The sequence below is a fragment of the Hemiscyllium ocellatum genome, chromosome 9, assembly GCF_020745735.1.
Source record: "Hemiscyllium ocellatum isolate sHemOce1 chromosome 9, sHemOce1.pat.X.cur, whole genome shotgun sequence".
Classification (NCBI taxonomy): Eukaryota; Metazoa; Chordata; class Chondrichthyes; order Orectolobiformes; family Hemiscylliidae; genus Hemiscyllium; species Hemiscyllium ocellatum.
This window is the reverse complement of record NC_083409.1, coordinates 40698104-40710593: the sequence shown is the minus strand read 5'-3', so window position 1 is coordinate 40710593 and position 12490 is coordinate 40698104. Positions and strand designations below refer to the sequence as shown.

Here is a 12490-nt window from a genome sequence, read left to right as displayed (position 1 = left end):
AGTTAGTAAGTTTGCAGATGACATCAAAATTAGAAGTGTAGTGGACAGCGAAGAGGGTTACCTCAGATTACAACAGGATCTGGACCAGATGGGCCAATGGGCTGAGAAGTGCCAGATGGAGTTTAATCCAGATAAATGTGAGGTGCTGCATTTTGGGAAAGCAAACCTTAGCAGGACTTATACATTTAATGGTAAGGTCCTAGAGAGTGTTGCTAAACAAAGAGACCTGGAGTGCAAGTTCATAGCTCCTTGAAAGTGGAGTCGCAGGTAGTTAGGATAGTGAAGAAGGCGTTTGGTATGCTTTCCTTTATTGGTCAGAGTATTGAGTACAGGAGTTGGGAGGTCATGTTATGGCTGTACAGGACATTGGTTGGGCCAATGTTGGAATATTGTGTGCAATTCTGTTCTCCTTCCTATCGGAAAGATGTTGTGAAAGTTGAAAGGGTTCAGAAATGATTTATAAGGATGTTGCCAGGGTTGGAGGATCTGAGCTATAGGGAGAGGCTGAACAGGCTGGGACTGTTTTCCCTGGAGCATCGGAGGCTGAGGGGTGACCTTATAGAGGTTTACAAAATTATGAGGGGCATGGATAGGATAAATAGACAAAGTCTTTTCTCTGGGGTCGGGGAGTCCAGAACGAGAGGGCATAGGTTTAATTTGACAGGGGAAAGATATAAAAGAGACCTAAGTGGCAACGTTTTCACGCAGAGGGTGGTACATGTACGGAATGAGCTGCCAGAGGATGTGGTGGAGGCTGGTACAATTGCAACATTTAAGAGGCGTTTGGATGGGTATATGAATAGGAAGGGTTTGGAGGGATATGGGCCGGGTGCTGGCAGGTGGGACTAGATTGGGTTGGGATATCTGGTCGGCATGGACAGGTTGGATCGAAGGGTCTGTTTCCATGCTGTACATCTCTATGACTCTATGGCCTGATCAGGTGTACCCGAGAACTCTGTGGGAAGCTAGAGAAGTGATTGCTGGGCCTCTTGCTGAGATATTTGTATCATCGATAGTCACAGGCGAGGTGACTGGAGGTTGGCAAACGTGGTGCCACTGTTTAAGAAGGGTGGTAAAGACAAGCCAGGGAACTATAGACCAGTGAGGCTGACCTCGGTGGTGGGCAAGTTGTTGGAGGGAATCCTGAGGAACAGGATGTACATGTATTTGGAAAGGCAAGGACTGATTAGGATAGTCAGCATGGCTTTGTGTGTGGGAAATCATGTCTCACAAACTTGATTGAGTTTTTCGAAAAAGTAACAAAGAAGATTGATGAGAGCAGAGCAGTAGATGTGATCTATATGGACTTCAGTAAGGCGTTCAACAAGGTTCCCCATGGGAAGCTGATTAGCAAGATTAGATCTCATGGAATACAGGGAGAACTAGCCATTTGGATACAGAACTGGCTCAAAGGTAGAAGACAGAGAGTGGTGGTAGAGGTTGTTTTTCAGACTGGAGGCCTGTGACAAGTGGAATGCCACAAGGATCGGTGCTGGGTCCTCTACTTTTTGTCATTTACATAAATACTTTGGTTGCAAGAATAAGAGGTACAATTAGTAAGTTTGCAGATGATACCAAAATTGGAGGTGTAATTGACAGCAAAGAGGGTTACCTCAGATTACAACACAATCTGGACCAGATGGGCCAATGGGCTGAGAAGTGGCAGATGTAGTTTAATTCAGATCAATGCGAGGTGCTGCATTTTGGGAAAGCAAATCTTAGCAGGACTTATACACTTAATGGTAAGGTCCTAGGGAGTGTTGGTAAACAAAGAGACCTTAGAGTGCAGGTTCATAGCTCCTTAAAAGTGGAGTCGCAGGTAGATAGGATAGTGAAGAAGGTGTTTGGTATGCTTTCCTTTATTGGTCAGATTATTGAGTACAGGAGTTGGGAGGTCATGTTGCGGCTGTACAGGACATTGGTTAGGCCACTTTTGGAATATTGCGTGCAATTCTGGTTTCCTTCCTATCGGAAAGATGTTGTGAAAGTTGAAAAGGTTCAGAAAAGATTTACAAAGATTTTGCCAGGGTTGGAGGATTTGAGCTATAGGGTGAGGCTGAAAGGTTGGGGCTGTTTTCCCTGGAAGGTCGGAGGCTGAGGGGTGACCTTATAGAGGTTTACAAAATTATGAGAGGCATGGATAGGATAAATAGGCAAAGTCTTTTCCCTGGGGTCGGGGAGTCCAGAACTGGAGGACATAGGTTTAGGGTGAGAGGGGAATGATATAAAGGAGATCTAAGGGGCAACGTTTTCATGCAGAGGGTGATATGTGTATGGAATGAGCTGCCAGAGGAAGTGGTGGAGGCTGGTACAATTGCAACATTTAAGAGGCATTTCGATGGGTATATGAATAGGAAGGATTTGGAGGGATATGGGCCGGGTGCTGGCAGGTGGGACTAAATTGGGTTGGGATATCTGGTCGGCATGGACGGGTTGGACGGAAGGGTCTGTATCTGTGCTGTATCTCTATGACTCTATAACTCGCCAAGTACTTGCTCTGACACCTATGTTGAAAATCCTCAGTGTTTAGTTTGCTGGTGGCGCATCGTAAAATGGAAAGCTGCGTATTAATAAGAGGAGATGTGCAGGTAATAAGGCTGTTAAGGAGCAATAATCCGCCTGAATGACCAACTCATCACTACCAAGCAAGAATCTCACTTCGACGGCCCAAAGCTAGATAAAAGATGCAGCGAGTTGTTCCTGACATCGAGAAAGGCCTCGGCTGACTCCTTGCACTGTACAGCCAGATTTCTCACTGTAATCTATGTTGCTCAGATTCTGCCCCGCATTTTAAGTGTACGACACGAGAGGTGTTCGACCTGAGGATTTTATTGAAGTGAAATCACAATGTCTTTCCTATGGGGTGTGTGCAACATGGTGAAGGCCATACGACAGCAATAGATTACTAAAGATGTTTGTACATGATTGCATTTCAATCTAAATTAATCCTTACTGCACTTTATTATTTCTTAACTGCACCCATACTGATTCTACACCTTCATTTTCTTTGACTTTTTTTTCTCACTGCTACCTTTAACTCATCATTTGTTAAGACATACCACACCCTTTTTCCATTTGGGTTTCCTTTTCGGGAAGTTCAGTACCTTGGAATATATAGCCCATACCCTCAATAACACCAATTTTATTTCTATTTGTACCATTATTTCATCTATCTCATTCAGATATAGTAGTTCTAATTTTATTTTTTTTTAACTATATTTCTCTGATCAGATATCATGTTAGCAGCAAATTTAACAGCCTTTCTTTTGAATGAGGATCAAATCTAGACTCTTGCGATGTAAAAATGTCTTTTATCTCAAAAGTTACTCACAAGACATGTTAATAACCATGTGTCATAAAGATGGAGGCATGAGGAGTACTTAATCATGCTCCCCTCCTGGGTGTGCACCTAATAGTCACATGTCAATAGGTGGAACAATGCCTGGGATGGACCAGTACAAGTCTAACCAAGAGCGAACTCATTTAATAAACCATGTTTAAAAATGTAATCATTTTGCAGTAGCATTTTCATTCTGATACAGTAGACAGGGAGAGACTGTTTCCACAGGCAGCATGGTCAGAATTCAGCTAATTTAGAAGGGAACAAGAAGAGAGATGATATAATGAGTTCCTAAGATATGTACAGTAATTCACTGCCTGAAGTTGTGGAGAATGCCAATTCAATTGTCACTTTATGAATTGAATTGGACAAATACTTGAAAAGGAAACCCTTTCAGGGCTGTGGGGAAAGAGGGATTGGGAAGAATTAAACTACTCTCTGAAAGAGTTAACAAAGACAGGATGGGCCAAGTGCCTTCAACTATGCAAAACAAAACTTAAGATTCTATGATCTACTGATTTAATTCATTTTTACAACGTAAATACAATTTTATGCCCTGTAAATTTATGCTTCTCTTTGCTTTTGCTTACTGCCCTTGCTTCTCTATGCAAAATGCCCCATTGTCCTCTTGAGAAGGATGATCGAGAGGAAAATGAAAGTGAACTTAATCTTTGCTCTGCATCTTCTCCTGTCAGCATAGCTCAAGCCTGAATTTTCTACTGAGTGGCAGTAAAGAGTTTCTGAGTCGAGAGTGTGGTGCTGGAAAAGCACAGGAAGTCAGGTAGCATCCAAGGAGCAGGAGAATCGACGTTTCAGGCATAAGCCCTTCATCAGGAATGCTGCTTGTGGGTCGGGGCTGAGAGATAAATGGGAGGGGATGGGGTTTGGGGGAGGGAGCTCAGAAAGCGATAGGTGGATAAAGGTGAGGGAGAAGGTGATAGGTCAGAGAGGGGAGTGATGGACGCGTCCGGAGGGTGGTGCCGAGTTAGAGGCTTGAGACTGGGATAATGTTGCGGGGGGGAAATGAGGAAGCTGTTGAAATCCACATTTATCCCATGTCGTTGCAGGGTGCCAAGGTCGAATATGAGGCATTCCTCCTCCAGGCACCACCCGTCTTCTCAGAAGAAGAATGGGGAAATGAGTCGAGAGTGTGGTGCTGGAAAAGTACAGCAGGTCAGGCATCATCCAAGGACAGGAGAATCAATGTTTCAGGCATAAGCCCTTCATCAGGAATCCTCAACTTTAATCTCCAGCATCTTTGTGGATTTCAACAGCTTCCTCATTTCCCCTCCCCCCACATTATCCCAATCCCAAGCCTCCAACTCGTCATTACCCTCCGGACCTGTCCATCACTCTCCCCTCTGACCTATCACCTTCCCCCTCACTTCATCCACCTGTCGCTTTCTGAGCTACCTTCCCCTAATCCCCACCCCCTCCCATTTATCTCTCAGCCCCAACCCTCAAGCCTCATCCCTGATGAAGACTTATGCCCGAAACGTTGATTCTCCTGCTCTTTGGATGCTACCTGACCTGCTGTGCTTTTCTAGCACCACACTCTCGACTCTGATCTCCCGCATCTGCAGTCCTCACTTTCTCCTAGTAAAGAGCTTCTGGAAAGATTCAAGTGACTACCATCGAGCATTTGCCTTGGACAACCATACAACACACAATTAATTGTGACTAAATGAACCATGAACTTTTTGTGTTATGACACACAGAGCGCGAAGGTTCCTTATCGTCCTGAACTTTTGAAACTAATCCCAGATGATAACTGTCTTTGTGCTACTTATGAATGTTTGTCAGACGCTGGACAAGTACAACATTAGGCCTTCACATTGACATCGTCTGAAAACAATCACTCAATCAGATACTGAGGACTTCTGACACTAGCATAGGTATGTACCATCAGCAGTCACTACCTGCAGGATAAGGGACAACAGAAAACCAAAAATGGGAGCTGTATGGAGTAATGCAATTATCTGTTATCAATTAAGAATTCAATTTATATGCTGTATTAACCTACTGTATCTGCCCATATCTTCCACCTGCAATTTTTTACCCCATCCTATGATAGCACTTATCACTGGGACCGTTGGACCCAATACCTTCATATGTGATTTGATGTTCTCTCCAAAAGAGCTCATTATTTAGGATAATATATATAATTTATAAAGGGAATATAGGAACAAAGTGGGCCTGGAATCATTCACCATGAATTTCCCACTGCAAAATCAATTAAAACCAAGTTGAGATTTTTTTTTATATTAGATCCACTTCACATATGATGCATAATGAGAGGACTCAGGACCACATTTGTTTGATACACACCATGTTCTTTTTGGTGGTTGTCCATTCGGTGTACTATATATTTGAAAATGCATTTGGAAAACAAAGATTAAGCATCAAATGTACCATGTGGTGCATATTCATCTGATTCATGAAACAGAGTTTATTGGGTAGTGTAACTTTCTTTATGATATTGGACTGGTTTTGAGAAGTTATGAGTTCTATTCCCACTACGGCAATTAAAGTGAATTCAACAAAACTGATAATGGATAACTGATAGGATGATCCTATAAAAACAGGATTGATGTCATTAAAGGAATGACTTCCAGTGTTACTTGTGTGGCCTACACGTTACTTCAGTCTCACATTGCCATTGATTCATAACTTGTGCCAGATTTTAACTTGTGAATGTTTTAAAATTTTGCTTTTAATATCTTCAGGTCTGTCAATATAAAGGCAGCCTTGTTAATGTTAACCATGTTCTCATGAAGAAAAATCCCCTGGTATTAACTTCTGAAAACCCTGTAGCAAATGTACTGTTCCATATTAATAGAATTCAATTGGCAGCTGTATGTTGTAAAGTAGGGGAATTCTGAAATCAGCAGCACAGGCTTACATTTTTCCTTGACTGATGGTTAAATTCAGGTTTCCATGTAAAGCTAAATGTACAGAATCAAATTACTTCTTTTCTGTCCTCCCAGTGCAGACCTCCAGTCTCTAAATGGTTAAATGATAAATAGGAGAAGGCTATACGTGGATGACAAAAAGATGCCATTTAAATGCTGGTCCATATGACTCCTGACTTTATCATCTAAATTTGCCAAAACTTTGAGTCATTGAATTTGGATTTAGTAACGTTGACTCAGTATTAGTACCCTCAAAAGCTACGTGCATGTCTTGCAGTCAATTAGTTTGCTTAATGCAGGATGTTGAATCTATGATCCACAGGTACATTTCACAAGCAGCCTGAAATTCTTTCTTTATCTCTTCCTGATAGATTATAATGGGCTGCTTTTGTAAATAGGATTGTAGTTTCTTTCATTAGCTGGGTGTGATAACCATGCTAAAGGATGGGTCATAGTCTGTCTCAACCATTCCAGTCGTATCACCTGTTCTTGATTCAGCTGTGAGTTTGCCAAGTTGCTGCCTTAATTTTCCATTATAGTCCAGGCTGTTACGTAATATTTAAATGTGAATGGGCTTGTCTAAATTTGTCATCCTGAGTGTGCTCAAGAATATTATACAACATATTAACTATTTCACTGCTGATTGTCTATTAAAATCTGCAGGCATGGGTAACACATATTGCTCAGTGTGTAATTGCAATGAAAAGATTGGTCTGAATGATACCATTCAACAATGTTCAAAGTTTGACCTCTGACTTTGCTGAGTTAGCTAGTAACATATATACACAAGTATCAAATATTAGGGCCTAGAAACAGCTTACGCTATCCAACAAGTCTCCTCCCCTCCTACTTCACCTCATCCTCTCAACATATTCTTTGATTCCATTCCCCTCCATGTGTTTATCAGCTTTCTGTTAGATGCATCTATGCCATTTACCTCATTCATCCAAACAGATAGTGAATCCCATCTTTACACCACTCGGAGTTGAGGTTTCTCTAAATTCCTTCAATAATGAGTTAGAATGAGAAGTGCAATCCTAGAATAACAAAGCCAGAGTCCACTCTTCTCATTGTGTTTGCCATGACACTTCAAAATGCTATCCAGTTCATTTGTTCTCCCACCTGATCTCTTTGTGACCCTGTTAATATATAGTTCCCTGTTGAGAGTTCTTATTGAATCAGTTTCCCCAACACTTTCATGGAGTGCATTCAAAATTTAAACACCTCACTGTGCAAAGACAAAAGCTAAATGGTCTTTCTTTTTGCCAATCACCTTAAGTTCATATCCTCTGCTTAATTGACTTTTTGGCTGCCAGAAGGATTTTTTGCTTATATACTATTTAGGAATTTGAACACCTCATCAAGCCTCCCTGAAATCTTTACTGATGTGAAAAAAAATCCCAGTTTCTTTAGCTATTATAATTTAAGTCATTGACAGATTTCCTAAAATATGGTGCCCAGACCTGAACACAATAAGACAGTGTTTAAACATATCTTGGCTTTTGTCATCTACGCCTCTATGAGTCATGGATCCCAAGTCTTTTTACACAGTCATCTGAACTTGTTCTACCATTTTCAAAGATTCATCTATGCACATGTTCAAGTTTCTTTGTATCCACATTCTGTCGCATTGTACACTTAAACAAAAACAATGCACTGCAAACGCAGGCAGTATAAAAGTAGAAAATGCTGGAGAAACTCAGCAGGACTGGTCGCATCTGTGAAGACAGTTAACATTCAAATCATTATGAAATTGAGTTCCTCCACAGCATGGTGGCTCAGTGGTTAGAACTGCTGCCTCACAGTACCAGGGACCCAGGTTCAAACCCCACCTTGGGTGACTGCCTGTATGGAGTTTGCATATTCTCCCTGTGTCTATGTGGGTTTCCTCCTACAATCCAAAAATGTGCTGGTCAGGTAAATTGGCCATAGTGTTAGGTGCATTAGTTAGAGGGAAATGGGTCTGGGTGGGTTACACTTCAGAGCATTAATGTGGACTTGTTGGGCCGAAGGGCCTTTTCCATAATGCAGAGAATCTAATCTACTATCTGTCATTCAGATGAAACCATTTAGTTTAGGCTCCCTTCATTCTTCCAATCAAAAACAAAATGCATTCATAAAAAAATCTTTCACAACCCAAAAGCATTTATAACCAGTGAAAAATGTCTGAAATGTATTCACTGTCATAATTTGGGGAATACAGATGTCAATTCACACAAAGCAAGGCCCCACAAATAGCAATATGTTATTTGGCTGGATAATCTGTTTCAATGAAGCAGAGTCTACATTTTTCCACAGATCTAATTAAATCGTAAGCTTAACATAGAACCAGAGGACTGCATAGTGTCTATGTTAACCATAAAAAGACAAGTAAATGGGTGCATTGTTGATTATTCACATAACTTTATTTGTTACTTTGATTAGTAATACACAATAGAATCTTTGAATATGAGTTGATTAAACAAATGTTCACAAGCTACTGCACAATTCTGACGACTGCAGTTTTTGGATTATAAATCACTAAACAATTTCTGCCCCTCTTAGAAGTAGCATAGTCTAGTTCAATATTTAGAGGTGGCTTTTCCATCATAAAGAATGTGTTGTTTTGTACAAAATAAAGACACAGATTATACATTGGATTTTGTGGCTTATCACACTGAGCTTCCATTTTCAATCTGAATTGCAACAGTGATTAAAAATCTTCTACAGACTCCAAGATTGCTTGGCTCATATCACTTTAGATGGTATAAAAATGAGTATTAAAGTAAGCCAATCAATCTTTTATAGTTACAAAGAAAATAAGTTTAATAAACTTAATGATAGTGTTGCATGGTAAAGGAACAATGTAACAGAAACTCCAGATATTCAACTGTTTACATTGGCATACTTTTTACATTCTGTGTTGCCAGATTACCAAGACTGAGATATCCAACTGTGTCTACATTGTGATCTACATTGATGGAGGAATGGTATTCTGTGTGTTGTACAATTTTGAATGCAGATACCATTCTATTACAGCATGCATTCTCTTGCTTCCTTAATTTCCTATGCTATCTGGTTTCCCATTCATTTCAGACCGTCTACTTAAGGATCTTTTTGGGCTATAAAAACGTCTGTTAGCTTGGCGACTCTCCACCTTGTTTTGTTCCCTTTCTTACTGAGCAGATACTGGGCTCTTCTTGGCTGCCCTCTGCCAAGGCTTGAAGCGAATTGAGCCTTCTGCCCACGTGGTACACCTTGTTACTCTTCTCTCTTCAACTGTTAACAAGACTTCCTTGATTCTTTCTAACATACTTGCTAAATCCAAGTTTTGGTCTTTCCTTTTCCATGTTCCATCAGCGATAGGCATCACGCATCTTGGTGTCATTTGATTTCACATCAAATACTTCAGTCACAGCTGAAAACATATCTCAATAAGAGACCATCATTGATCTGTGGAAGAGTAACAGCATTCATGTTTGGTGATGGTCGTGGCTATTATTGAGTATGTTTTGGTAGATATCTGACTGCAGGAACCGATTGTAGCCATTATTTTCCATCAGATTATAGATTTTCTTCTGTGCAGCCTCAAAGCATGTGTAGGTTGGATGTTGAAGATTTTGAGTGATTGCCTCTTTGGTGTAGTAATCCAAATTGATCTGTTTTTTTAAAAAAAAATAAATTATTCATTGGTGATTGCCACACATCAAGTTACATTGAACTATTCTGTAGTAATTATTCACTGTCTGATGCTAGAGAAGCTCAGATCGATGATGATGGACCCCATTGCCTTGGTCCATTTCAAGTTAACTAATCATGGAGCAGAGATGCCTCATGTGACATATGGAGACAGTACTACTGTCCATTCCATTGTCCTGATTAATTACTTAGACATCTATGTCCATATAGTGTTCAATGAAGTAAGCCTAGTTAAAAAATAAAGGGGAAAAATTACCTCTTTGGGAGACATTGATTCCACAAAATTGGCAAAGATCTTCTTTGCCTTGGAGGCCTGCTTTGCAGGTGCCTTGATTTTCTTGTATTCCTCACAGGCTAGCCAGAACTCGATGTTCTCATCGTTGTACTCTGATTTGAGGAAGGATTTGAAAGCAATCAGGCCATCTAGGGAAAATAATGGACAAACAGATATTACTTACTGATACAAATTCATTCCATTGTCACAATTATATTACATGAAACTGTGCTAACCTGACTAATTTCTAATTTTTATTCTATTGAGGATTTATATATATTCCCAAAGTATTCGATTATTGCAGCTAATACTTCCTTTCCAATTTCTGTACTTATCTGTAATTTTGACATATGCAACAAGACATGCAGGATATAGAACAATGTTATTATTCGCAATGTTAAATATTTTGATGTTATTAATAACATGTTCTTTAAATTATTAGAGCTTCAATTAGTCTTCATGAAGCCAAATTGTACTCTTATGACAGATCATGTGTAAGAGTTAGTGCTGAGGGAGATTATTTGTGAACAACTGCTTTTGAATTTTCTCTGAATTTGTTGCAATTTTGAGTTTTCAATCAACCATAAAATCAATTGTTTTCTTTAAGTAGAAATGCAAATGTAAAGAATTTTGATAAATAAGCAAATTCAAATCAAGTCATGTTGTGCCCATCTTTAATAATATTTTTAGTAGTTAGATTATAAAGGATTACAATCTATTGAAAAGTCACTGAAATGCTTTTTCTGATGACTGATTTTTAATAGGCACCTTTCATTTGGATATTTTTAAAGGGCATGCCAAGCTGCTTGTTGCATTTTGCCAAGAAAGGGATAGTCAGCCCTGTAAGTGGCCTTTTGCCAAAAGACACCGAAGATGCTTACATTTATGAGCCAGTAAGTTGTCCAGAGAATCAGCCCACTTCAATACTTCTTCATGGGAAGGACTGTGGATAAAATAGAAATAAGATAAATATAAATGTCTTCTGCCTGAGAATAGGCTACACTTGGATGGGGTTCAACAATGAAAGATGTAGGTAGTCGTAGTAACTTACTTCAAAGTCAGCTTTCGTGATTCTGAGTTGACTGCCTCTTGTCGAGAAGACTCAGTGGTTGTCTTGCTCTGATGCAAAAGGTGCAAACATCGGCTCTTCAGCCCTTTAATACTGTGAAAGAAAGGTATGAATATTAAGAGTGATGCAGGACAGGTCACAAGTGACACTGTGTTTGAATTGACTGCACAGCATTAATTATCACTTTTCCCCAGATTATTAATTCCCAGCTCAACTTTGTGATCAAGGGTTATATCTTATTGTACATTTAAAAAATGAGCAAATAGGCAAGTCAAAAAATTGTTTGATCCCAAGAGCAATGCAATATCTCCCTATTTTCGAAAATTTACTTTCCACCTGGTACCGAATAGCAGTATTCTAGCAATCAGATTAGGTTTTGCCTTTTTGATTGAGTTATTTTAAGTATAAGAATGTTGGCAAAATACAGAATTAAACTAACGTCTTTTATAGGCTGCTAACATTGTATTTTACTGCCCAGTTTTAATTATGCACAGAAACAGGAATGGTTATGCCCTATGTCTACCAGCCAAGTGTCTATTATTTTTTGCTGAATGTCAGCAGGCTATAGAGCGGCTATAACTGAACACATGGCAGCCTTTCCATCCGAACTGACCGGACAGGAGCTTTCCAAGTATAAGAGTATTGAGCATGCAAAGGTTTTTCCGCAGCGTCCAGTTGAAAGACAATGCCTTACGCGATTGCCGAAGCGCCTAACACACACACACACATATGTACATATACAAGCAACTTTATTGAGTCTGCACAACAGCTTACGTTGAGGCTTCAAAGGTTACTTATTACTTACAAGCTATGCTCCTTCATGTTTGCTGGCATCTTGTTTTCTTCCTTGCAGTGCTGGTTCTTGTTTCGAGAATGTTCCTGATGAACAAGCAAGATCAGACCACTCTGCATGTTTTCTTTGCTGTAAGCTGCAACTCCGTTTTCACACTTATTCACCAATTACTCTCTCTGCCGAGATCTACTGCCTTCTCTCGTTGCCTGCCTCTCTCTATATATACACATACGGACTGACATTTAGCTAGTGGGCGTGGATTAGCTGTACCTGCTGTGATTTGTTATTGAATGGCAAGTAAGAACCAGATCCAAGATAATGGGCAGGGAACCCTTATTTAGTACATTGTTGACGTATGAACTTCAGCCGTACTGTGTTTGAACTGCCTCAGGCGAAATGACATTAGGATTGCATGACAACAGCA

The 12490-nt window shown here is 40.0% G+C and overlaps 1 protein-coding gene across 1 annotated transcript; it reads right to left on the bottom strand.

Annotated features, from left to right (window-relative positions):
- Positions 1 to 8635: 8635 nt before the first annotated feature.
- LOC132818979 (regulator of G-protein signaling 21-like) lies at positions 8636 to 12271 on the bottom strand. The gene is made up of 5 exons (XM_060830175.1): positions 12079 to 12271; positions 11256 to 11366; positions 11086 to 11147; positions 10187 to 10353; positions 8636 to 9890 (listed from the first exon to the last, which is right to left on the bottom strand). The coding sequence occupies exons 1-5, from the start codon at positions 12183 to 12185 to the stop codon at positions 9705 to 9707; spliced, it is 633 nt and encodes a 210-aa protein (XP_060686158.1). The 5' UTR covers positions 12186 to 12271; the 3' UTR covers positions 8636 to 9704.
- Between the last annotated feature and the right edge of the window lie 219 nt (positions 12272 to 12490).